The 27,384-nt window shown below is 39.6% G+C and overlaps 1 protein-coding gene across 7 annotated transcripts in view; it reads left to right on the forward strand.

Moving 5' to 3' along the window:
- NSMCE2 (NSE2 (MMS21) homolog, SMC5-SMC6 complex SUMO ligase) overlaps positions 1 to 27,384 on the forward strand; it is a 237,066-nt gene that overhangs the window by 73,327 nt on the left and 136,355 nt on the right. For all 7 annotated transcript variants that reach the window (XM_070382478.1, XM_070382477.1, XM_070382472.1 and 4 more), the window contains one exon: positions 5,340 to 5,493. In XM_070382478.1, the coding sequence (XP_070238579.1) occupies positions 5,340 to 5,493 (154 nt within the window). The remainder of the gene's footprint in view (positions 1 to 5,339; positions 5,494 to 27,384) is intronic.

The following is a 27,384-nucleotide window of genomic DNA, read 5'->3' on the forward strand; positions in this document are numbered from 1 at the left end:
TTTGTCTTCACTGCTCCATCATTTTGAAACACTTCATTCAACAAAAATCTGTGTATTTTGAAGTCAGCACTTTGTGCCTATCTGGCTCTTGGTAAAGTCTCCAGTGACCCAGTCACTGAGTCCAACGGACACTTCTCAGTCCTTCTTTAGCTTGACTTCTGTGCAGCATTTGACAGATCTTGAAATATCCTAGACGTTTGGGACGTTGTCTTTAGGTTATCCTGTTAATTCTTGCACTTTTTATTTCTTGATCCTTCAAACTACCCCATAAATTCAGTATTCTCCAGAGTTCTTGCCTTACTTTTTTTTTTTTTTTTTGGTTTCTGTTTATTTCCTCTCCTTGGTAATCCCATTCATTTCCAGATTTCCATTAAAATCCATGCCCTGATTTCTCTACGTGGGTGTTCATGTCAGTCTGTGGAGCTGCAGGCCTGGGTATCCAGCTACCCTGGAGATACATATAATGATAATCACAACAATAACACCTACTCCTCACTGACTGTTCTCTATGACAAATAGCTCACCAGAGCTGTATTGCTTCATCCCAGCTATTCCTGTCCGCAACATTGGGAGGGAAATCCTGTTACTATTTTCTGTCTACAAGTGAGGAAACTAAGGTTAGATGCATTTAGTAACTTTTCTAATGTCATTCAGTTAGCAGAAGAGCCTCATTTTTAATCTCAAGTCTAGAGCCCAAGGTTTTCATTAATACTGGGGATTAGCATGTCAGAATGGAATTCTTTACTTTCCCCTCTCTTCCCCACACTCTCCTTTCCCTGTTATTCTCTGTCCTGTTTGGAAGGACCATATTTCATCCCTAAGGTAGATGTCTGGGGATTGCACTTGACCCAGACTGTGGATCACAGTAGTACTTTGCTTTTTTGTGTTCAAAATATTGACATCTTGTTTGCATTAATAAGGTTAGGTTTCAAATTCCTGGCTTCAGGCTGATAATGTATTGTTTGGTCTATATGTTGTTTTAAAGACCAAAAGAAAAAAAGATCTCACAGAAGTCTAGATTTGTACCTTTTCCTTAGAAACCTGGACTTGCTGTCACATGGCATTGGTCCCCCAGAGCTGTGGGGCAGCTTCGTCTCACCTGGGGCTGCTGCTGGCTGCTTCCGCATGGTGCTCACCACTCCCTGTTGTCCTTGCTTCTTGGGGGTTTCCTCAGGTCCGTGCATGTGCAGCCCCATGGGCAGTTAGGACCCCTGGTAAAGACTCCTATGCTTGTGCAGGTAGTCTTCTTCCCTCTCTAGTTTTTGCTCTAGTACTTAAAGTGAAAGTTGCTCAGTCGTGTCTGACTCTTTGCGACCCCATGGACTATACATACAGTCCATGGAATTCTCCAGGCCAGGATCCTGGAGTAGGTAGCGGTCCCCTTCTCTAGGGGATTTTCCCAATCCAGGGGTTGAACCCAGGTCTTCTGCATTGCGGGTGGGTTCTTTACCAGCTGAGTCACCAGGGAAGCCCCTAGTACTTGAAGGATTTCCTCAAATGAAATCTGCTACTTGCTTTCTCTTAGTGTTTCTGATTTATGTTCCCCCACTGGTTCCTTCTCAGTCCGCAAACATGTTGAAGACTCTGTGCTAAAGTTGGAAGGAAAGAAAAAAAAAATATGTTCTGTGCGCCAAAGTTAAACACAAACGTGGCATATTTAAGTCTTCATGGCATTGACAGCGTTCCCGATTTCTGATTAAGAAGTGAGAGAAACCCAAGGCCTAGAAGGATTGTCCCCAAATCCACAACTTAGGGGCCCAGACCTGTCTGACCTTGGGGTCCATGTTCTTTCTCCACCATCATGTCAACTTCACTTAAAGCTACTGTTGACTGCTCTACGAATAAACAAGTGTCCTTTGCTCTCTCCTGCGATCTGCTTCCCATCTCTTTCTCCTTCCCTTGCTGCCAAACTTGATTCACTTGCTGATACGGTACCCCTTAGTCCCTCTTCTCACATCACTAGAGTAGAATTTGCCGTCTCTGTAATTCACTTGTTCATCAGTGTCATTTGAGCAGCTGCTGAAACATAGAGTATACTGGGCACCATGAAATGATCCTTGCCTGAGAGAAGCTTTGCAGGCTAGTAGGTTGAAACAGATAAGTAGTTCCAGTGCAGTGTACCAGTGCCTGGTAATTAAATCCAGTGGTTTCTTTTTAGCCCTTATCTTACTCGAGCTCTCCTGCATCGTTTTTTCCAAAGGACAAGTGTCTCTTAAGGAAATTTTCTCTTTTCTTTTCTTCTTGGACTGGCCTTAACTCCTGGTTTTCTTCTTCACTTTTTTTTTTTTTTTAAAGAATTCCTTTTGCATTTCTCTTCTTTTTGTTCATATGCTGTCATTTTAAATGTCTCTCCAGCTGCTTACTAGATCTTTCCATTTAGATGTTGTCCAGACGTTCAGGATTGCCCTCTCTTTCCTCAAGAAAATTTTATGTAATTAGTTGCTCATATTAAAAATCTTGAAGTCATCATCAGTTTCATGTCTTCCTCTCACAAAATGACTCAGTAATTCTGCTTCAAAAATAGCAATAGAATTTGATCAAGTTGCCAGCCCCTCTGCCATTAGTTAGCATAGGCCAGTAACTTCTTTTTCCTTTCCTGTCTTAGTGCATCCTCGATGCTTTAACTACAGCAATCTTTTTCTTTTTTAGAGAAAGAAAATTGTCATGGTATTATCACTTTATTCGTTACAGTATTTTAATGTCTTTCCCTGCTGCCTATCAGTTCAAGCCTCACTTTCACAGCCTGGCTCCCAAAGCTGTTCACTACCTACTCCTGATCAGCTTTTCTGGTCTTCTCTCCTGTTTAGCTACACAGAGAAGGCACTCACTTGATAAGTGGGTGCTACTCAAAAACATGACCTTTTCTTTCCAGGACAATATTAAATTCCCATTCTGTTAATCATGGTGTCTGCTAAGTTTACTTCTCGGTTAGTTTCTATCATTTAAAAATTATAATGGCATAAAGATTAACAGTCTGTAGGCTATTTTTAAAATTCTGTCTTAAAATTTCTTTAACCCAGTGTATGAACTGAATTGTGTTCTCCCAACATTCATATGTTGAAGGCCTAACCTCTAGTATCTCAGAATGTGTTTGGACATAGAGTCTTTAAAGAGATAATCAAAGGTAAAATGAGGTCATTGGAGTGCTTCCTTTTAATGTGGTGACTGGTGTCCTTTCAAGAGAAGAATATTTGGACACAGACATGTACAGAGAGAAGACCGTGTAACAGGGAGAAGATGGCCATCTACAAACCAACTCTGCTGTCACCTTGGTCTCAGATTCCTAGTCTCCAGAACTATGAGAAAATACATTTTTGTGGTTTAAGCCATCTAGTTTGTGTTACTTTGCTATGACAGTCTTACCAGACTAGTACACCCAGTGACTTAAAACTCAGGTTTTAAGTCTTGTATCCAGGCAGTTTATCCTTAGGAAAAGGATGGACTAAGGCTCTAATAGATCCTCTCCTCCCCCTCAGACTTCTTGGAGGTATTTTTATGTTTGTCTTAGGAAAAGAGGGCCATCCTTACTTTTTCAGACTAGGTAACACTTATGGTCAACTAACAACTCAAAGAATGGCTTTTTTCTTTCCTCATTTGGGATTCTGTGTCTCTTTATCTTGAGAATACAAACAATGCAAGAAACCATTAAAAAATAGAATTAATCCCTATTTATTGCATTGATTTAAACAGATAATGAGTTTAATATTTTCCAGGCTCTCATTTTGAGAGCTGGAGTACAGTAAGTTCTCTTTGCAACAGATAGCTATGCCAACTGCAGCATCAAGTTTCCAGAGAAGGTATTTGCTGCAGTGAAATTGTGTGCTTTACAGCAGTTCTCTGGAGGTTCTAGCTGTGGGGGAAGAAAGTACTCTGAATCGCTAAGTTTGATGTATTCGGGTTTTCCTTGTCATACTTCAAATTGCTACATTGTCAACTCCAAAATGCCTCCACCCCCTGCCCCAACACTTTTCTACCCAACTCCTCAGCAGTGGTTGTATTTGATTTGGGGAGATTAAGTATGTTGAGTGGGTTAGAGACTTTGTTGGAAAAGGACATCTGCAGTTACTGATATCTGCTCAGATTAGCTCTTTTCTGATCATGGAAGATTAAATAATAATTTCATACTAATCAAAGACCTTGAGAAGCTTCATATGTATGCTTTTATTTTACAAATCCAGAAAGGGAGCCCCTTATTCTTTTTTGAGAACTCATTTATTTTCTGTGTCTGCTCTGTGCTCTCTTCTTGCTACAGCCTTGAACTTGTTTCATCTTGTTCTCTCCAGTGTAGAGACAGAGAATAACTATGCACCGGGTAGAAGCAGTTATTTTTGTGGTATTAGGCGTTATTCGATTGATTGTCTTTGTACCTTCTTGTTTCCAAACTGAGCTTTATTGTTTCTTTAGCCTTATAGGACTTATTTTAAATTTTTAATTACATATAACTTGTCACTAAAGCCTCGCCATGTTTTTCACACCTCTCTTTGATGATGGATCCGGCACTGGTTGAGCTTCATCAGTGCAATGAGAAGACAGTCATTTCCTATACTCTGTACTTTACATGTAGATTTAGGTATTTTGATTTCATATAGATTTAGGTATTTTGATTTCATGCTTAATTTTCATTTTTGATTTGGCTAATGCGTAGCATGCATAGCAATTAAACAAAAGAATATTATCTAATTCTTTGCTCCATGACAGAAGATAATCAAAGCAGAGGACTTACAGATAATCTTTTGACTTTGAATGGTAAAATATGATGCTTTCAACATTTTTGCATGTTTGAAAATTTTATAATAAAATATTGGGGGAGGGGAGAATAAAGATTGAGAGGTTAGCCTTGAACAGACTAGGGGCACTTACTCCTGGTGACCGCAGATGGTGGAAGTTCAAGGTTAAAGTCTCCACTCACTTTGTGAAGGAGGAGCCAGCCTCACCTGCTGGGGCCGAGGACCAGAGAAGAGGAGTGCTGGAGAGAATGCAGGATAGACTCGAGAGGAAGGAGAGGGGACCGCATAGACCTAAATGAAAAGAAGGCGACCGTCACGCTCAGGTTCTGGTGAAGGTGGAGGACACAGTTGCGCGGTACTTGTCCGGACACGGCAAGTCAGCAGGGCAACGAGGGGATAGTGTAAGAAACCAAAGGGTAGGTGGGGTAAATGAGTTTCTCTGCTGTCCGCTAGCAGTCTGTTTCTGAAACAGGGCCCTGCCCCCCTGGTTCTCTGTTGAAGGAAATTCTGTTTTCTACCGCTATATTTTTTGAATAAAATGCAAGAAAAATACTGTTCCAAGACTGTGTCATTGTTAACATTCAACTACAGTAATTTTATTGTCCTTCTCAGGTAAAAGAAGAACGTTCAGAGAAAATACCTGATCTAAAATTATTAGTGGAGAAGAAGTTTTTGGCTTTACAGAATAAGAATTCCGATGCAGACTTTCAAAATAATGAAAAATTTGTCCAATTTAAACAACAGCTGAAAGAACTAAAGAAGCAATGTAAGTCAGCATATGCTTTGCTTTGGTTTGGCTTTTTTAAATTAGGGAACTGACTGGATGAACAGTCCCAGAAACTGATTTTTTATAGAGTTTGCTTATCTGCTTGGCTTGATCTTTCTAAATCGCTTTTTTATTGTTGTTGCAATTCTGTATTTTGTCTAACTTTTGGTTCAAATCAGCTATCCATTTCTGAAAGCCAACGGTTTCCACAAAGTGCTAAGAAAATTCCCCAGCAGGTAGAGAAAGTTACACTGTTATTGTCCCACTGCTGAGAAAGAAATTGGGAAAATAAAACTAAAAGCTGTTTTATTAAAATAGCAAAGGTAGTTTTCAAATTTTAAACTGCTGTGCCAAGCTTTAAAATAACTGTATCTTGATTCTAGTTTTTCTGTTTTAGAGTAGCAGGAGCAATGTTTTCTCAAATGTGAGACCAAAATTCTCTTGATCTCTTCTGTCTTGGTGGTAGTATAAATTCCATGTGATTTTCATTTTTTTTTTTTTGCCTTCCCAGGAAACTTTATTATACTCAGGGTTTTAATGCACATAATTTTAATTTAAAAATGAGAGTATAAAAATTATTAGTTGTACCCCAGAAGTCTTGAAGACAGTATTGGCAGAAATGTATGTTTTTTGTACAGTGAAGTACATTTCCTTTTTTTCCTCCCTTTTTCCCCATATAATCCACATACCAATTTTATGTAATTTTATTGTTTTTACACTAGCATCAGTCGTTTTTTTTTCAAACTTTGGTTTCATATCACCTTTATTTGCATATACATGGGACAGGAATGCATGATACAAGATAAATTTACTTCATGTTCATATTTGTATTTAGCAGAAGGATTCCTATTTTTAAATAGGCCTTCTTTTAAATATAAGCATTTTCTTTAAATTGATGCTGAGATCTCAAAAAATAACTGAGGAAGCAGCTTTACTTTTGTCTATTTTACAAATAACTTAAGTTTCACAATTTGGAATGTTTTGCAATCATGATGAGACTTTTCTTTTACTGTAAATTTAAATAGTAAGCATTTTCCCCACATTTCAAATCTATGTGTTTTTTTGGTGGTGGTTGTTCTTCATTGAACAGCACAGCTACCAGATCTCTCTAAATTAATTTGTACTGTTTCCCCAGATGGATAACAATTCTCCAAATAGGTAATAATTTGCTAGTGCCTTTCTGGTCTAGATGCTAGTGAATTGAAGTTTTTGCTTTGGTCAAAATAACCAAATCATTTTATTTTTCTTCTTGGAGACAATAATCACAAATTATGGCAGATTTAGCATCTGATCATAATTCTTGATTTTTTTTTTTAGATATTTTATAATACAGATTAAAGGACAAATATTCAAAAACAGAAATTTCTTCCCACTTTGTTATTGTTTACAAAGTTATTATTCCATAAGAGAAAACTATAAAGATCTTTAGAATCATATACTCATGTGGAAGTGCCTTCTAATTAACAGTGTGTATTCAACAGAATTATAATTATTGGAATTATAGTATCATTTCTTTAATTCTCTCTAAAATGAGGAATGAGGGAGAGGTTTCCCCAGGCCAGCAGTATACATCATTTGTCTGGACAGTTAAACCTTACTACAGAGTAAATTTATATTTAAGAAAACTTCCTTATATAGGGTTTCCTTACATATGGTAACACTAGAATTAAGAGAACTTTCCTTTTATGTCTCCTGAAGTAATCTTTTTAAAAATTTTAAAATATCAAATGGTGAAACAAGCAAAATATTAATACTCTTTTAAGATACTCTGTAAGATGTATATACTTTACTTGCAGAAATGTGATTTTTAGTGCATTATTATTAGCGCTATCAGTTAAACTGATGCCATGCCTCCTGGATTTCATTTCTTTTAATGTAACGCTAGTGAGGATGCTGGTTAGCACGAGGCTTGTGCAGTTTTGTGGAGCCAAGTCAAAGAAACTATGGTTTATAAAGAAGCTGGTGAATCTATTTATTTTGAGAGATTTTCTGAAGGCAAGGAATTACAATAGTAATTTTGTGGATTTTTTTTTTAAGATTGGAAAAGACAAGCCAGGGAGAGATACTTGAATCTAGTTACCTATTTTGACGAAGGCTAAAGCATTTTTATGGTCTGCACATAGTAGAAGAGTTCTTCCAATGAAAATCACCCCACATTTTCACCAACTTTATTATTCAAGAACATAAATTGCATGGGATTACATTTTACCAGATAAGGATTTAATGAAAGAAATACCAGGAAGCTCTTAGGCGGGGGGGAATCAAGGAGACTGAAATGAGGAGGTCTATCTGGTGCCCTGACCTGAGGAGGTGCCCTCATTTCTCAAGGCAGCTCTGCCTACAGCAGTTAATCCTGCTGCAGCTCAGCGGCTGGTTCTCAAAGTGACTGGTGTCAAGAACCCCTTACATTCTTAAACTCACTGAGGGCCAGGGACTCCCGTGGTGGTCCAGTGGTTAAGACTCTGCTTCCAATGCTGAGGATGCAGGTTTGACCCCTGGTTGATTAGGGAACTAAGGTCCCACGTGCCATGGGGTGTGGCCAGTTTACGTGTGTGTGTGTCTGTGTATAAACAGCATATTTTTTAAAATTATTTTTTATTTAGGTCCCCCAGACAGCTTTTTAACTTTTCATAGGTTGTAGCTGTTGGTATCTAAATAGAAATCAAAACTGAGGAACTTAAAAAATATTAATGCACTTAAAAAAATCAATCATAAGTCCATTACATGTTAATAAAAAGAACACAGGGAGGCCTGGCGTGCTGCCATTCATGGGGTTGCAAAGAGTTGGACACGACTAAGTGACTGAACTGAACTGACTGATGACATATAACTAGGTATTTTCCAAACAAAGAAAAATTAGTGGGAAGAGTGGCATTATTTTACATTTTTGCAAGTCTTTTCAATTTCTGGCTTAATAGAATGCAGCTGGGTCTTCATATTTGCTCATGCATTTAATCTATTGTGCATTGTTTTGATTGATGATTGATTTTTTTTAAGTGTTTGGGTTGAACCAAAGAAAGTCCAGCTTCACACATAGGTAGTTGGACTTGCTGAAAGGATCTTGCAGACCCCCTGAAATTCTCATTTTGAAAACCACAGATTTAGGCCAAGGGTCAGTATGTATGGCCCCATTGGCCAAATCCAGCCTACACCCTGTTTCTCTGTGACCTGCAAGCTAAGATTTTTCTTTAATATTTTTCAATTGTTGGGGGGAAAAAAGTCAAGAGAAGAATGTGATGTGAAAATTAAATTATTCAGATTTTAGTGTTCATATGTAAATTTTTATGAGAATCTAGACACATTCATTCATTTACATGTTGTCTATAGGTGCTTTACATCATAATGGCAGAGTTGAGTGGTTGCATCAGAGACCATCTGACCCACAAAACTTGTTTTTACTATCTGACTCTTTCCTGAATGGTAATTAGAAATAAGGGAAGGTATTTTTGTTGTTGTTAACTTTAGATTTTTTTCCTGCTGCTGCTGCTAAGTCTCTTCAGTCGTGTCCGATTCTGTGTGACCCCATAGATGGCAGCCCACCATCTACTCTGTCCCTGGGATTCTCCAGGCAAGAATACTGGAGGGAGTTACTATTTCCTTCTCCAACGCATGCATGCATGCTAAGTCGCTTCAGTCGTGTCCGACTCTGTGCGACCTCATGGACAGCAGCCCACCAGGCTCCTCTGTCCACGGGATTCTCTAGGCAAGAGTACTGGAGTGGGTTGCCATTTCCTTCTCCAAGACTTTTTCCTAAGTACCATGCATTTGTCTCAGGTATATTCAGAACACCTTGTGTGCCTGCTGTATATGAATCTTTGCAGCTGGTGCTCTGAGGTCAAAATAAGGCAGAGTTCCAGGACCTGGAGAAGATAATATATACAATTCTGGTAGAGCCATGAAAGCAAATATCCAAGCAAAAGCAAAGACACAATGTCAAAAACAAATATTATACAAGTGGGCCTTAATGGAGGAAGAACAGGAATGCAGATTTTATCTGCGTTGGTTGATAGGGGTTGCCTGGAACTATGTGTTCAAAATGCTTCAGAGGCTGGGTTCAGGCCTTGCAAGAAAGGGTGTGCTGAAGGATTGTGGGAAAAGAAGAGAAGCAGTGCAGATATCTGGTATTTACCATCTCTAGAATATAACAGCAGCAGATGAATTATACTCATTTGAGGCTATGCTTACTCTGAAGGTCACATACTTCAGTTGTACACAGTAAGGTTTTTTAGTAGTTATTTGTGTCTTGCAGATATTGCCAGGCATTCAATCCATCTTCTTTGGGCAAATTGTTTTATGTGTGGGTACCCAGTGTCCTAAGTATTAGAGATATTATGTCTGCCTCAACTTCCTAGGATTATTACCAAGGTTAAATGAGATAGTAGATCTTTGCAAACTCTGAAACTTTACATTTAAGTTATTATTGAGAAAGAGCTAGTAAAGCATAGTGGAAAGAATGTGAGTTTAGCAGCCAGAAGACCTGGGTTTGAGTCAATAAATAAGTAGCCTGATCTCTGTACCAGTACCACCCATTTTTCTTAGGGCTAATTCTTAGAGTCATACAAATCAAGATTGTGATTGAAGATAATTTTTATATTTGGTGGCAGTGATGATAAATGAGCCAGCAAACAGTTTTCACAGAAGAGAATTCTGTTCCCCTAAATGGTAATCATGGTCTTACTAACCCAAGTTGTAAAATAAACAATATGACTTGGTTTAGGGCAGATAGAACCAGACCAAGTTGGATAAAATTATTTTAATTTACCTGAACAGTATATTCATATTGTAATATTCTCTCTTCCTTGTCTCTTTTACTTAAACAGTTTACAGTATTGCAACTCATGGTTTCCTGTGATTTTAACGTCAGGAGAACTTAATTAGAATATGCAGACAGACGCCTCTGTATAAATGGGCTTCTCTGGTAGCTCAGCTGGTATAGAATCTGCCTGCAATGCCAGAGACCCCAGTTCAATTCCTGGGTTGGGAAGATCGCTGGAGAAGGGATCAGCCACCCACTCCAGTATTCTTGGGTTTCCCTGGTGCTCAGATGGTAAAGAATCCACCTGTAATGCGGGAGACCTGAGTTCGATCCCTGGGTTGAAAAGATCCCCTGGAGAAGGAAATGCCAACCCCCTCCAGTATTCTGGCCTGGAGAATTCCATGGGGTCCCAAAGAGTCGGACACAAGTTTCACTTTCTGTATAAACACTTTCTCAAGTTTTCAAGTAATCTTTCTGGTGTTCCTTATTCACTTACCAATTATATAATTAGGAGGCATTGAAAGTTTTAGTATAGGTCAGCAAGGCAGAAATCGAGGGAATTTTACAATAGTTCATACTTAGGAACCTTTACAATTTAAGGGCATCACTTTGTTGTCAAAATAGAATTTACTCTAAATCTGAGAGCTTTAGTATTAAATAATAGGAAATGTAATTTTGATGGTACCTTTAAATGTTAAAAGAGCATGTCTTTTTTAATGCATATTTGCTAATCTGAAGGTGTTCACCACAAATTTAACAGTATACTTAGGTCATATATGAGATATGCAGAATATGAGATACAGAGATAATTGAATCCATGTGTGAAACTCAGAAATCAATTTAAGTGATACATATATCTGGACACAGAAATCATTATCACTTCTCATAATACCACACACACAACATAGGAATTCACACTATAATCTTGTAAATTATATGGGTTTAGAAAATAACTGTGTGCCATCACTTGAAACATGCTCATTATAGGGCTCAAAACTGATAAAATAGGGAGTGGCCATTCACTTCACAAAAGATTTGCTCACAGATTCTGTTAGATAGGGAGTTCCTTAGGAATACTAGAATAACTTTACTGTTCCTTGTGGGTTGCTTACCCCATTCTTCATCATCTGTTCAAAGCCACAGTGTCATTCCACGTGAGCAGGGCCTTCTGTATTTTGCCTACTGCTGTATTCCTTGAGGTCTAGGTACCTGGTATGTAATGCACAGATCCTTGATGGTCACAAGAGTCTTCAGGAGAACTGCCATATACTTGAGAGCTTGTGCTTAGTTGCTCAGTCGTGTCTCTTTGCAACCCCATGGACTGTAGCCCACCAGGCTCCTCTGTCCACGGAATTTCCCAGACAAGGATGCTAGAGCGGGTTGCCGTTTCCTATTCCAGGGAATCTTCCCGACCCAGGGATTGAACCCGTGTCTCCTGCATTGGCAAGCAGATTCTAGGAAGCCCACACAAGAGCTTATGCCCTACCTAAAGGAGATGCCTGCAACCTGGCCAATCCCTGCTGCTATGAGGGAGGGTGGACACAGTGTTACCAGATCTTCAGGTTTTTGGGAAAACCCAGAAGTTTAGCTGATTATTTTTCAGTTACTAAATTTTTGAAACACTGTATGAACAGAACTGTCAGTTTGTGAGCTTTGATTTTGCCTCCTCGTAATACCATTTTTCACTGCCTTGCTAAGCACTTAATGGGACATCAGTATTAATTTGGCCAATTAACAGTAGATTATGATTTCTTCAAGGAAAGGGATGCTTTTATTTAAAGATACTTCAAAGTAAGGCCAGATTTTATGCATTTCCTGCCATTTGGGAGTGTGGAGTAGGAACCCAGTGGATTCTGTTGAAAAGCAGGTGGAGATTTTATGTTGAGAGGCCAAATTGGGGAATCCCTACACCAGTTGCAGATGAACAGTAGAGTTTTAGGGAAGATTAGCTCTTTTGAGGATTGGAAATGTGTATGTGAGTTTTGAAGCCTACTAGAAGGAGAGAGGTGAGGAAGAAGCAAAGGAGGTGCTTAGATACACATTGGATGTGTTTAAACTACACCAGGTGTTGGCCAACCTGACTTAATGCTGATCCCCTTCAACCTATAAATGTCTTTGTCGTGCAATATAACTGTCTATCCAAACAACATATATTGCTGGGCTGCAATTAACCAAAGCCCAAGACCCTTTAAGGTAGGAATAGTTTCTCATTCATCTCTGTGTTCCTTTTGTTCCTTATCTAGTTAGAGCTCAGGTAATATTTACAGAACAGAATTATTCAACTAGAAAAAGAGGGTCAGAATCTAGTTAAGGTAGTCTGATGGTAAAACGTCTTTTCCCTTCGATACTGTGCCATGAGTAGAGAAGAAAAGAAGAGGAAGAAAATTGGCATACATGGCTTTGGGATCTAAAATCAGCAGCAGAGGGTTAACAACTATATTGCCTTTGACAGTCCTTTATTTTTTTAATTATTCAGAAAAGACAGCATGCATGATCCTGTGTTATAACCTGTTATAGTGATATGTTGGTGTAAATGTATCGTATATTTAGCAACACATAGTTTTTAACACCACAGCAGCAGCATACTCAGGAATTGATGCTCACTTACTTAGAACATTTAAGCAAACTTATAGAAGTTTAGGCTTGCTCGCTCTTCTATAGACAATTTTTCATCTCTGTGGCCCTTAGTTGATCTTCATTTTTTCTTTAATATTGATGATACCATCACCATTCATTTGCTGGATGACCACTAACGGTTGAGAAATGCTAAAAGTCATAAGTTTCACAACAGAGATTGACTTTTCCACAGTGGATTATATCCTGAGGACTCATGCTCATTGAGTGAAATTTACGCCCTGTGCAAATGTTTTATTCTTTGTGTATTTGCCTCTCTCCTTCTTCCTCTTTGAGTCATTCTGTCTGATTCTTTTGTGGCTCTTTCCTCCCTTCTGCTTTCTTTGTGTTTCCCACCCAGATGGTTTCTCTTTCCCGTAGGTCTTTACTTACATCAGGGGTAGCTAAGTGCTACCATTCCCGTCTTAATGATGAAGCAGCTTCCGAGAGATTAAGTGATATGCCCAGGGTTACAAAGTTCATAAACAGTGGAACCAGATGACAGGAGATGCCAAGGGGAGAGAGAGTATTAGAAAGAGATGTAACTATCCTCTCTCTTCTGTTTCATACAGTTATTTCCTAGGAAGTTTTACACTTTAAAGCAGATTTGGGGTTCAGTTGAGTTGCTCAGTTGTGTCCAACTCTTTGCGACCTCATGGACTGCAGGACACCGGGCTTCCCTGTCCATCACCAGCTCCCGAAGCTTGCTCAAATTCATGTCCATCGAGTCGGAGAAACCATCCAACCATCTCGTCCTCGTCCCCTTCTCCTCCTGCCTTCAATCTTTCCCAGCATCAGGATCTCTTCTAAGGAGTCAGTCCTTCGCATCAGGTGGCCAAAGTATTGGAGCTTCAGCTTCAGCATCAGTCCTTCCAATAAGTATTCAGGACTGATTTCCTTTAGGGTTGACTGGTTTGATATCTTTGCAGTCCAGGGGACTCTCAAGAGCTAGTGAAACTAATTCCGATCAGATTGATTCTCTTGTGGTGGAGTTTTAATCAGGGCATTAAGCTATCAGGGAGCTCTTTGGGAGTGAAAAATTGGCTTTTCTACATGTGTGTTGTAATAAGCAATAAAAGATGCCCGTATACTCCACCTTCACTCCAGAGTTTCCCCTAGTCTTTTAGGAAAATAGTATGCAGTTCAGTTCAGTCACTCAGTCGTGTCCAACTCTTTGCGACCCCATGAATCACAGCACACCAGGCCTCCCTGTCCATTACCAACTCCTGGAGTTTACCCAAACTCATGTCCATTGAGTCGGTGATGCCATCCAGCCATCTCATCCTCTGTCATCCCCTTCTCCTCCTGCCCCCAATCTCTGCCAGCATCAGGGTCTCTTTTCCAGTGAGTCAACTCTTCGCATGAGGTGGCCAAAATATTGGAGTTTTGGCTTCAACATCAGTCCTTCCAATGAACACCCAGGACTGAGCTCCTTTAGGATGGACTGGTTGGATCTCCTTGCAGTCCAAAGGACTCTCAAGAGTCTTCTCCAACACCACAGTTCAAAAGCATCAATTCTTCAGTGCTCAGCTTTCTTCACAGTCCAACTCTCACATCCATACATGACCACTGGAAAACCATAGCCTTGACTAGACAGACCTTGGTTGGCAAAGTAATGTCTTTTCAATATGCTATCTAGGTTGGTCATACCTTTCCTTCCAAGGAGTAAGCGTCTTTTAATTTCATGGCTGCAGTCACCATCTGCAGTGATTCTGGAGCCCCCAAAAATAAAGTCTGACACTATTAACACTGTTTCCCCATCTAGTTCCCATGAAGTGATGGGACCGGATGCCATGAACTTCGTTTTCTGAATGTTGAGCTTTAAGCCAACTTTTTCACTCTCCTCCTTCACTTTCATCAAGAGGCTTTTTAGTTCCTCTTCACTTTCTGCAGGGTGGTGTCATCTCCATATCTGAGGTTATTGATATTTCTCCCGGCAATCTTGATTCCAGCTTGTGCTTCTTCCAGCCCAGCCTTTCTCATGATGTACTCTGCATATAAGTTAAATAAACAGGGTGACAATATATAGCCTTGATGTACTCCTTTTCCTATTTGGAACCAGTCTGTTAACTGTTGCTTCCTGACCTGTATACAGGTTTCTCAGGAGACAGGTCAGGTGGTCTCATATTCCCATCTCTTTCGGGATTTTCCACAGTTTATTGTGATCCACACAGTCAAAGGCTTTGGCATAGTCAATAAAGCAGAAATAGATGTTTTTCTGGAACTCTCTTGCTTTTTCTATGATCCAGCAGTGGATTTTGGCCATTTGATCTCTGGTTCCTCTGCGTTTTCTAAAACCAGGACGTCAGGAAGTTCACAGTTCATGTACTGCTGAAGTCTGGCTTGGAGAATTTTGAACATTACTGTATTAATAGAAGTAATAACCAGGCTTTGTACGATGACTACTACATGTGGTACTTAATCAGTGCTAGTTGAATTATTAATGCACAGGCATTATTTGAGGGCTTGCCTATAAAAGGTATTTGTATACTTTATATACATTATTGTTTACTTCTCACAGTTCTACAACTGTACCCATATTATAGAATAGAAAATGTGCAGAGAGAGGTGAGATGGCTTTCCGAAGGTCATAAGTGCTGAAATTCAAACCCAGGTTTAGGTGACACCAGAGTTCATGTTCTTTCCCTTGTATACCACATCAACTCTTGAAAACCTTTCCATTTTTTTTTTTTTTCTCTCTTTCTCTCTTCTCTCAATTCAAGCATTTCGTGCATCTCTTTAAAAATTGATGTGTCCTGGGACTGTCAAGTAGTGAACAGTGAACCCAGATTATGGGTCTCTGTTGATGCCCTCTGGTGACTCTGGTGGAATCTGCTTCATCTGGCTGAGAAGCTCTTGCTTAGTCACTTGTGTATAGAGATCAGGGTGTAGGGTTCATATCAGGCCTTATATAGTACTTTGTCTGTGCTGATATTGCTTTCAAAGCAGCCCCTAGAGAATCACGTTGTAGCTGAGCCCATTTTATAAAGAAGTGAGACTCAAAAGGCAAGTAGTTTGGTCAAGGTCACAAAGTAAGTTACAGAGTGAAACTGAGTCCTCCTTTTCCAGATCCCATGGTTTTGGCAATACATTCAGTAAATAGTGCATGAGAATGCCTTTTACGGTGTGAATAGTTGCTGTGCTAGGGAGAAAGGAATAGGATGTTTATTACACCTCAAGTTTAGAACAAATTCCATGAAATGTACTTCAAGCATAACAGCAGTAATCCCATGCACGTCCATCATCCCTTTTAATCTTTGCAGCATCCACGTGCCGGAGAGGAATGCGTGGAAAATGCAGGTTCTGTTTTTAGCAGACTGGTTCCTAGAGGTGACGTATTTACCCAGTGTCTCACCATCAGGAGGTCAGAAGGATAACAAATACATCTCTGAGGAGAGGGGAAGCTTTAGAATGAGAGATGACTATAATTAAAGTTATTAGGTTCAGGTATCAAGGGAGCAGTGAGTCAGCACCAAGTTTAAACAAACTGTGGACTGCTTGTGTTTCTCTCCTGGTGGCTTATTTTGAGAGAGTGTGATGTCATCCGTGCCCAGAAAGCAGCCTGACCCCAGAACACGAGTAAGTGTCCTGGAGAGATGCACATCACGCTTAAGAATTATCTTGTTGGATTGGAAGCATCTAGTTTGTAATTATTAGATGTATATAATAGGTACCCATTTGTAGTTGACATGTGGCTCCTACCAGCCCCTGGGAACCACTGGTTTTTTTTTTTTTCCCCTCCGTATAGTTTTGGCTTTTCCAGATTGCTGCATACATGGAATCATACAGGGTGTAGCCTTGTAAGTGGCTTTTTTCCACTGAAGCAGAATGTGTGCGAGTTTCATCCACAGTTTGTTGCATCGTGTTGCTATAATAGTCCATCATATAGATGTACCATAGTTATAATCTCTTCTGTTCAGTCACCAACTCAAGGTCGTTTCCGTGGTTTCCAGCTTGGAGCTGTTATGTTTAAAGCTGTTCCAAGTGTCATGTATAGGCTTTAATGTGAATGTAAGTTTTAATTTCTCTTGGATAAATATCAAGGTGTGCGACTGCTGACTTATGTGGTGAGTACGCATTTAACTTACAAGACACTGATAGACTGTTTTCCATGGTCCCATCTTATATTTCCGTGAGCGTTGTACTACTAGTTGCTGTGTACCCTCACCAGCCCTTGGATTATTTTGGTTTTGTTTTTAATTTTAGCCATTCTAGTAAGTCTGTAATGTTAGCCCATTGTAGACTTAGTTTGTGCTTTTCTAATGACAGTGATGCTGAACATGAAGTTCCTTTTTTGTACTTAAATTTTTCATATAATGTTCATGTTTTTCTATTCGTGTATCTCCTACATTTATTATTTAGTTTATTCAAGAATCATTTTAGACAGTTTGTGGCAGTGGTTCTCACCCAGTCTGTTCCCACACCAGCAGCCATAAGCATCACCTGGAAACTTACTGAAAATACAGATTTTTCAGATGCACATAAGAGCAACTGAATCGGAAACTCTGGGGATGGGGCTGAATTTTAACAAGCCCTCCAGGTGATCTCCTCTAAGCCAGAGTTTGAGGACCATTGGTTTGCAGTAGTGGCGCTTACCTATCACTGGATATCAGTATCAGCTGTGAACCTTAAAAAAAGTCCAATTCCAACCCCCAGAGATTCAGAATTAATTAGTTGGTGTCTCATGGGGCTCTTTTTTTTTTTTTTTTTTTAAGTTCTCTGGGTGGTGCTAATGTACAATCAAGGTTGAAAGTAGCTTGTCTACCAAAGGTTGTTTAGCTAGGCATTGTAGAGGACACAAATCTGACTTCTAATTCCATGTCTCATGTAGCTTATTATCTAAAAGGGAAGGTCCAAAAATACACAGCATAGTTACAGGCATATATAAATTACTCAGCTGCTGCTGCTAAGTCGCTTCAGTCGTGTCCGACTCTGTGCGACCCCATAGACGGCAGCCCACCAGGCTCCCCCATCCCTGGGATTCTCCAGGCAAGAACACTGGAGCGGGTTGCCATTTCCTTCTCCAATGCATGAAAGTGAAAGTGAAGTCTCTCAGTCGTGTCCGACTCTTAGCGATCCCATGGACTGCAGCCTACCAGGCTCCTCCATCCATGGGATTTTCCAGGCGAGAGTACTGAAGTGGGTTGCCATTGCCTTCTCCAAAATTGCTCAGCAGTTACCTAATAAATTAAACTGTACTTGGTGTCCTGGGTTTGAATGTAAACTACCTTTATATATAACTCTCTGAGAGCCTCATTTTTGTATTCCATGTTGTACTTCACATTCATTCGTTCAGGCAGTATTTATTGAGTATGCTGGGAATGTAGTTGTGAATAAACTAGACAAATCCCTAGTTTACATTGGAGCTTACATTCTGGTCTTTGGCACCTAGGTAGCCTCTACTCACTTTACAGTCTTTAAGTGGAATATAGTACACATCTTACTAGCTCTAAAACAAAGTAGTCTGTTCATATGCAAAATTGATAACTTTAATAATGATCATATTTTTTTATATTCAAGTATTGTCCTGCAGAGTTATTTGCCTTGTATTTGTTAATATTTTAGTCATGAAATCTATTTTCTTGGTAACTTTTTTAAGCCATGTATTTAATCATCTCCATTAATAACACTGTTAAGGGCAGAGACTGTCCAACCCATGGAAAGATCCTAGAATTTGGGATCAGAAAATATGTATTGAGATTCTAAATAATAGTTTGTGTTTTTGATCAAATAAATAGAATTTTACATTTCTGTAAAGTATAGGTAATATAATAATAATGCTTCTTAGCCCCCCAGAGTTGTATAGGGATTAAACCAGATATTTTAAAATGAAAAGTGAAAAGTGCTTTTATAAACTGTAATATACTCTCTCAAATATTAGTTTCCTAATCTTTTTTAAAGTTGCTTAAAGGCATTAACTTTAATAATTTTTATTTCAAAAGTTAAATATTTTATACTTGATTAGCAGTTGGCATATGTCCTTAAGTACAAGGAGACAAAATGTTTAGTCCTTTTGTAAAAGTGTTAAGAGATCATAAAGAAGGATAAAATAGACTGTCAAGTAGTTAAGGAATGTTCTGTCATTGACAAGAGTGTGAACCAAAAATGTTGATAAGGTGACAAATCATTTTTCAGTACAGTATTGGTTTTGGCAACCTTTTCTTGATAGGAGGCAGAGAGTGAAGTGTCAAGAACAGCCCTAGTCACATAGCGAGCCATGCTGCCCCTGGTGACGTGTGTTCATTACGAGCAGATGCGCTGGAGCTGCCGCTGTTCATTACTGCCGTACGTGGGCCTTCACTGTGTTAGGGATTCTCTTACAGATCAGCATTTAACTGCGGAGGACCCCCTTTGTGTCTGAATCTGGCTATTTAGCTTTTCTTTCTTTTTTTTAAATCCCCCAGTGACTTATTTCAAATTACATTTTTTAGTGAATTAGCACCTCTGATAATGCAGAACACAAGGCTAGACACCAGGACCGCAGGCAAGTAATCCATGTTTTGGAGAATGAGACAAAAAGCGAACTGGCCTCTTGAGATGACAGGCCCTAGAACTTGACTCAGAAAACTTGGAGAGATGAGAGTGGGGTAGGGATGTTGATGAAAGATGTTGAGTAGAGCTTTCCAAGATAAATCTAGCTAATTTTTTAAAATAAAATACTGAAGTTTTCTGGGGCAGAAGAATCAGTTTGCTTTAGTTGTGGGGTGCTTGGTGTTTATCAGGAAGTTTGCGTTTGGTCGGAGCATCTACTGAGTGAGGGCAGGCACCGCGCATTGTCTGTGGCACCTAGGACAGCACCTTGGCATGGCAACAGTGCTTCCTGTATATTTGGGAAGTGAGTGAAGACCTATAAGGGAAAGGGTTAAGGGGAGGGAACCTTTTTTTCTCCCACAGGACAAATATTCCGTGGCAGCTCCTTTGACGCACACTTGTCCTTGGAATGAGAGCATAGGGTCAGGCGTCGTGTCCCTTTTCATCCAAGTCCCTTTGGCAGACTCAGGCAGAACTGTGCACTAAGTACAAAGTGTGGCTGCCAATTGGCTGGAGGTGTTCCCAGACTTTCTGGCAACCTTCCTTGCCCCGTTTGACCATTGGCTGCTTACTGGTGGAAAGTACTTCCTTCCTCTTTCCCTAGGGGGACACTGTTCTGTGACTTCACTTCAACTGCTTTAGCAGGAAACTTACAAGTTACCCTTAAGAGTTTTTAATTCCTTCCCCAACCATCAGGCTTAAGTAACCTCCATCTCTCCTGTTATACAGTAGCATTGATTTTTCCACCCACACACAAAGCGTTAAATTGACTATGCTTCTTACATTTTAGAGTATTAAAGAGTTAAGAAAATATAGTAGTTGCTTATGTAGGTATTATGCTCTGCTTCAGAGCATAATGATTTTATTTTTACATTTACTAAAAGCAAAAAATTATTCCTACCAAGAGATGTGTAGAAATGTTCAGCCAGTCACCAAGACGTACTGTCTAGTCCCATTCCTAAAACCCTCTGCCAAGCCTTTCTCCATTTCTTTCTGCTCCTGCTGCTCCACTACTCTCAGTCTCTTATGTGTCCTGTCCCAGGAGTTGCTTCTTGTCAGTTTTCGCTGGAGTGAGTGATGGTTCTAAAAGTATAGGTCTGGTCATGGTTGTCCACTGTGTGTCTTTCAAAGGCCCTCCCAACCCTCCTGGAATAAAGATTGTTCTGGCAACCAGACTTTTTTTTTCTTTTCTTTTTTTACTTTCTCACCACTTTTCTCTCTAGCCCTTTGATCCAGACACTTGCAGTTCCCAGAAAGTATTGTGTTCTCCTTCACCTCCAGGCTTTCACACTTAGTAATCTCTTCATGAAATATTCTTTGTACCCACCCCTCTCTTCACTTGGTTATGAAAAAGTTTACCTATCTGCCTTGATACAGATATCATGGACTTTGTGGAGTCCTCCCCAAGGTAGAATAAGTGCACAGCTATTACGTGGGACCTTTCAGTCAGTTCAGTTCAGTCGCTCAATCATGTCTGACTCTTTGCCACTCCATGGACTGCAGCATGCTAGGCTTCCCTGTCGATCACCAACTCCAAGAGCCTACTCAAACTCGTGTCCATCAGGTTGGTGATGCCATCCAACCATCTCATCCTTTGTCATCCCCTTCCCCTCCCACCTTCAGTCTTTCCCAGCATCAGGGTCTTTTCCAGTGAGTCAGTTTTTTGCATCAGGTGGCCAAAGTATTGGGACCTTTAAAGGAACTTTAATCTGGTGAGGGATATCTAATGGCGAAGATCAGCATGTGAGATTATTTGACAAGAAGAGGAATTTGAAGTAAGGTTTATAGTGGCTTTAAAATAGGCTTTAAATAATGTGCACAGTGGAAACCAATACTGAGATACCTTATTTATAATCTGATATTTCAACATCTATGCATACCATCCTTTAAAATGTTCTTTGTCCACTGCTTTAGGCGATGGCACATGCCAGCACAGACATACTGACTGAAATATATTAACTTTCTCATCTTGAGTGACTCATTTGACTCGAATAGCAAGTTCCCCTATGACCCCACCTCTAAAAATAGAAAGTATATTATTATGTTTTCAGAATTCCAGGCTTTGAGAAGCAGTAAGCTACTCTGTTTTGTTCTGATGGCCATTGGCCTACAGCTGAATTCTGATAGTCACATGAGCTAGAGACTGGAGTTTGAAGTTGGAAGAGAGATGGAGGCCCCAGAGGGGCAGAAGTTTGGGAGAAGCATGTTAAAATTATAGGTTATAAACACCAACGTTGTTGTTAATAAAATATGCAAACTGTATGTGAGGATCAAGCTTCGGCTTTGATAATACAATGATAATTTAAGATAATTATAATAACTGAATATTAAAGGTACAGAGTATATAATGAGATTCTTTAAAATGTTTTCCTGGTAATTGTACTTTGGGCAAATCAACTGTAACAAAGATATTTCTCAGTGATATTTAGTAGGAAAATTTGGAGACAAAGAGATGTTTAGAAAATGTTTTATCGTATAATATTGAATTTTAAAGCAGTGTAAGTATTGTATATGGATTCTGATCACCGTTAGTGGGTAAGAAGCCATAAATAGAAGTAGAAAAAGGTCCAAGAGACATATAGGTCAAAATATTAAAGGGAGAAAGAGTTGTTTGCTTATTTTAGTTGAATTTCCTATTACATGCAGGAGACCTGGGTTCGATCCCTGGGTTAGGAAGATCCCCTGGAGCAGGGAAAAGCTACCCACTCCAGTATTCTGGCCCGGAGAATCCCATGGACTGTAAAGTCCATGGGGTTGCAAAGAGTTGGACATGACTGAGCAACTTCCACTTTCTTTTTTCACGTATGCACAAACTTCTCAGTCTTAATCCAAAAATTAGCCATATTTCAAAATTCATAAACTAAATTCCATAAAATAATAAGATAGGGGTATGGAGTTAGCTATAACTTTTGATTTTCTGTGTTTCTCCTTGTAGGTAGTATTGATTGAGAGTTTGCTTCACTTCTTTTGCAATAAAGTACAGAAGTCACACCAGACTTCCCCTATCCAGTTTTGAAGCAAGAAATCCACTGTGTAGATTAAAAAAAATTCTCATGGTGCATAAGGGAATAGAGATGACAGGTACTCATTTGTTAGAGAATAGATTTTTTAAGTCAGTTCAGTTCAGTCGTTCAGTCATGTCCGACTCTTTGCGACCCCAGAATCACAGCACGCCAGGCCTCCCTGTCCATCACCAACTCCCGGAGTTCACTCAAACTCACGTCCATCTAGTCAGTGATGCCATCCAGCCATCTCATCCTCTGTCATCCCCTTCTCCTCCTGCCCCCAATCCCTCCCAGCATCAGAGTCTTTTCCAGTGAGTCAACTCTTTGCATGAGGTGGCCAAAGTACTGGAGTTTCAGCTTTAGCATGGTTCCTTCCAAAGAACACCCAGGGCTGGTCTCCTTTAGAATGGACTGGTTGAATCTCCTTGCAGTCCAAGGGACTCTCAAGAGTCTTCTCCAACACCACAGTTCAAAAGCATCAATTCTTCAGCGCTCAGCTTTCTTCACAGTCCAACTCTCAACATCCATACATGACCACTGGAAAAACCATAGCCTTGACTAGACTGACCTTTGTTGGCAAAGTAATCTCTCTGCTTTTCAGTATGCTATCTAGATGGTCATAACTTTCCTTCCAAGGAGCATGCGTCTTTTAATTTCATGGCTGCAGTCACCATCTGCAGTGATTTTGGAGCCCCAAAAAATGAAGTCTGACACTGTTTCCACTGTTTCCCCATCTATTTCCCATGAAAAAGCCAGCAATTACTTTTTATTTAGAAATTGTGCTTTATTGATAATTGGAATACTTTATTCAGTTATAATTAGATATACAGAAATGATTTGTGTTGGTTCTGAAGTTCAAAACTGCTGTGGGATAGCAGTTGGCATTGTGACATCATCCAAGTGTTCAGTTTTAAATTAGTGTTGGGTTTCCAACTCAGTCACCTTGTGAAATGAGCCACCCCAGAACTTAGTGACTTAACTAACCATATATTTGGCTTGTGCTTCTCTGGATTGGGGGCTTCCCTGGTGGCTTAGATGGTAAAGAATCTGCCTGCAATGTGGGAAACATGGGCTGGATCCCTTAGCTTGGTGATCCTGCTGCTGGTGTGGCTGGGCTTCCTCACACAGTCGCAGCCAGCTGCCTGGCTGACTTGGAGCTTCATGATCTAGGGCGCCCTGAGTTAGAACAGCTTGTCCCTACTCCATGTGGTCTGAGCCTCCAGCAGACTAGTTTAGGGTTTTCCACGTGGTGGCAAAAGGGAGAAAGAACAGAAACAGAAGAGCTCTTGAGATTTCAGCTTGGAAATCATGCAGTGTAACTTTTGCTAGGCTGTTGGTCCAAGTGGTTGCCAAGTAGCCTAGACTCAAGGGATAGTAGAGTGGACCCTGCTTTTTTGGTGGGAGGAGATAGAAAGTATTGATACTATGGCCAGGTTTTCAATGAAATAACAGTTTTTAACTACTGAAACAACAGTGTGTGTGTGTGTGTGTGTGTGTGTGTGTGTGTGTGTCCGTGTGTTTACTAACCTCTCTTTAATATGCAACCCTCAAAATAAGGGATAATTGAAGTAGGCTCATCTTTTTGAGTCATCCCTTTGATCAAGGACATGTTTATTCAGATATCAAACCAACTGAAGAGATAATTTAGCATAAGTAACATTAAACTACAACTGGTTGAATATGGGCTTCCTAGGTGGCTCTGGTGAATAATCTGCCTGCCAATGCGGGAGATGCAGGTTCAATCCCTGGGTCAGGAGGATGCCTTGGCAGAGGAAATGGCAGCCTACTCCAGTATTCTTACCTAGAAAATCTCATGGACTGAGACGCCTGGCAGGCTACAGTCCTTGGAGGTCCCAAAAGAGTTGGACACAACTTAGCAACTAAACAACAATAGCATGTTGAATATACATTCAACAAATATATGTTAGAAAATGGCTGCTTAGTGGCCCGGTAAAGAATCTGCCTGCAGTGCAGGAGACCTGGGTTCGAAACCTGGGTCACAGAGATCCCATGGAGAAGGGAGTGGCTACCCACTCCAGTATTCTTATCTGGGAATCCCATGGACAGAGGAGCCTGGCGGCTATAGTCCACGGGGCCGCAGAGTCGGACATGACTGAGCAACTAACACACGTACTTTCACATTAGGCTTAGTGTCTGGGAATAGAAAAGAAAGAAATGTGACATTCTTTTCTTTCAAGAAGTTTGTATTCTTACGGAACGGGCAAAATTTATATGCATTCAAACCAGCAAGCATTTGTTGCTGATGTGTCAGGGACTGGGCTTTTATCAGAGACTGTGCACAGATGACTATGGCTTAGTTCTTTTGGTGGAACGAGAACTAGATATTTAAAATCACTGTCACTCAAAACAAAATAATAAGTGCTATAAGAGAAATATAAACTGAGTGCTGCTGAATTACAAAAAGAATAAGAGCAGGCAGATGATCTGCTGCCAGGACATGTGATTCATATAATTAACACCTGAGAAGGGAGAGATCTTTGAAATCCGAGGGTGATGGCTTCATGGAGAAAATGAGTTTTGAATAAGACTTTGAAGAAGAGGTAGAATTTGAATTAAGTGGAGAGGTGAGAATTCTGTTTTCAGCTTAGGATTGAGTTGTGTTTTCCCAAGAAAGTATGTAATTAAAGAGAACCTTTCAAAGTGGCAGATATTAAAGAGCATGAGATAACACTGTAGAAAGACTCTGTAGAAAACATTGTACTGGGAGGATGGCCGGCAGTTTTTTTTCCCCTCCAGTTGTGCCTAGGTTCAGTTTTCTTTCATCAGATTTTGTGTACTTTGGTTGGAAAACTGAGCAACGAATATTTATCTTACTTTATAAGTGCTGTGTGCACTTCGTTTTCACTTAGTAATGCACACTTTACTTATATATTGATTTGAAAAATAGAAATAAATATTGTGTGTCCCCACTGACAAGGAAATCCAAAATTAACAAAAGTAAGGAAACCCCCATTGACTGATGTCAGACTGGTACTTTCTACAAGCATGCCTGGATCTATTTAAGATCTATGTTGGTAGAAATTAATTGGGGAATTTCCTTTCCTAAATTTGACAAACTTTCTGTTCTAGTTTATTCTATTTAAACAACTTCAACTATTTGGAGGAGGATTGATTAAAATGCATTTTATTGGAATTATGACTGAATGCCTCTAAGTCAGAATCCTACTATGTTTAAAAAATGCCTTTTATTCAATGCTAATTGAATAGTATCATATCTAAACCAATCACCAAAGTGGTCAACATAATTTATATGATTAATAATAGAATTTAAAAATCATAATTTTTATTTTAGTAAATCAAAGCCAGTGTTTCACTGTTTAAATGGTACTTGAAATATATAAATCCCATTGTTTAGTCTGTCATTGCCTTGTCCTCTGAGAGCAGTGATGGTTGACTAATACTGTCTAACATTAACATTACCACATGATGAATTCATATAGATGTCTTTAAAACTTTTCTACCTCTTCAGTTATTTTTCAGTGATGAGAATTTTGAGAATTTATAATAGCTTTTATTATTGCATTTAATAGCTGAAATGTGTGTTCATTTCAAAAAGAATGTATCAGAGGGCTATTCTATATTGAAAATGAGATAGCACGTGAAAGTACTTTGTAAGCTGCAAAGTCCTATGCAGATAGATGTACGTATGAGATGGTATTATTATTTTGAGATCAGCACTAATTCTTTCAGGGTCACACTAGTAGTTCATAGCTGAGTTCTAGAGTCACACTTTTTGAGTTCAAGTCTGGGTTTACTTGTGTAACTATAGGTAAGTTAAAAACAAACAAAAAAACTCTGTGCCTCAGTTTCTCTATTAAAGTGGTACAGAAAGAGTATACCCACTTCATAGGGTTGTTGTGAAGATTAAATGAATGAATATATGAAAGTCCCTTAGAAGAGTATCTTGCGCATAGTAAATGTTACATGTTAGGTCTTATTTTCATCACCAACATCATTATCACCCCATCATGTAGAATGGGTAGATATTAGTAACTGCTCTTAGATACAGGCTAATCAGGTTTTTCTTTGTGGAGTTTTCCTTCTACTCTGTGACTTGCATTTTCATCAGAGAGTTTATTGAGGTCAAGGACTGAGTTTCATCCATTTTCATGTCCTCAGCATTGAGCATAGTTCCTGGCTTATAATAGACATTCAGGAACTGAATGGATTATATTATATAATCACACACATGACTTTTTCAGAGAGAGGTACTCTAGGAGAAGCGTGAGAAAGTTGGTAGCATTCGGTGTCTGCACACGGTTAGTCTCTCTTTCTGATCTACCTTTTCTTTGCAGAGAAAAAATGGTTTCCTCTTGTTCCTTTCTGCCTGTCCAACCTGTCCTCCTGGAAACCTCCCCAGCCTCAAAGTAACCACTCTGGTGCCTTCTGTAGGAAAGCTTTGTTGACCACTGCCACCCAAGATAAACTCTTTTTTTCTGTGCGATGTACAAATACACACACACACACACATTCCCTGGCCCTCTTTAATGTTTTTATCTTTTGATTAGGGGATATATGCACATAGTGTAAAATTCACAAAGTACAAAAGACTATGTGGTAAAAAGAAGGGTCTTTGCCTCCCTAAGAGGCAGTTACTGTTGCTGCTTTCTCATGTGCCCTTGTTTAAAGTGTGTGTGTGTGTGTGTGTGTGTGCGCGCTGTTTTACTTGACTTTTTTATTTTTAATTCACTTAATAGATTTTGGGTGTTTGTCCACATCAGTACGTTAGGGTGCTCTCATTCGTGTTAATGGCTACATGGCAGCTCATCTGTTAACCAGTTCCCTGATGGTGGGAATGACTGTTTTTTGTCACCAACGTTACTGCAATGAATATTCTTAATGTATATAAAACTCCACACCAGTAGGCCTGTATCTGTGAGATAAATCCTGGGGAGTTGCTGAGTTAAAGGATATGTGAATTAAAAATGTTTTAGTTTGGAGGACAAATTGTCCTTCATAAAGATT

The sequence above is a fragment of the Bos mutus genome, chromosome 14, assembly GCF_027580195.1.
Source record: "Bos mutus isolate GX-2022 chromosome 14, NWIPB_WYAK_1.1, whole genome shotgun sequence".
Taxonomy (NCBI): Eukaryota; Metazoa; Chordata; class Mammalia; order Artiodactyla; family Bovidae; genus Bos; species Bos mutus.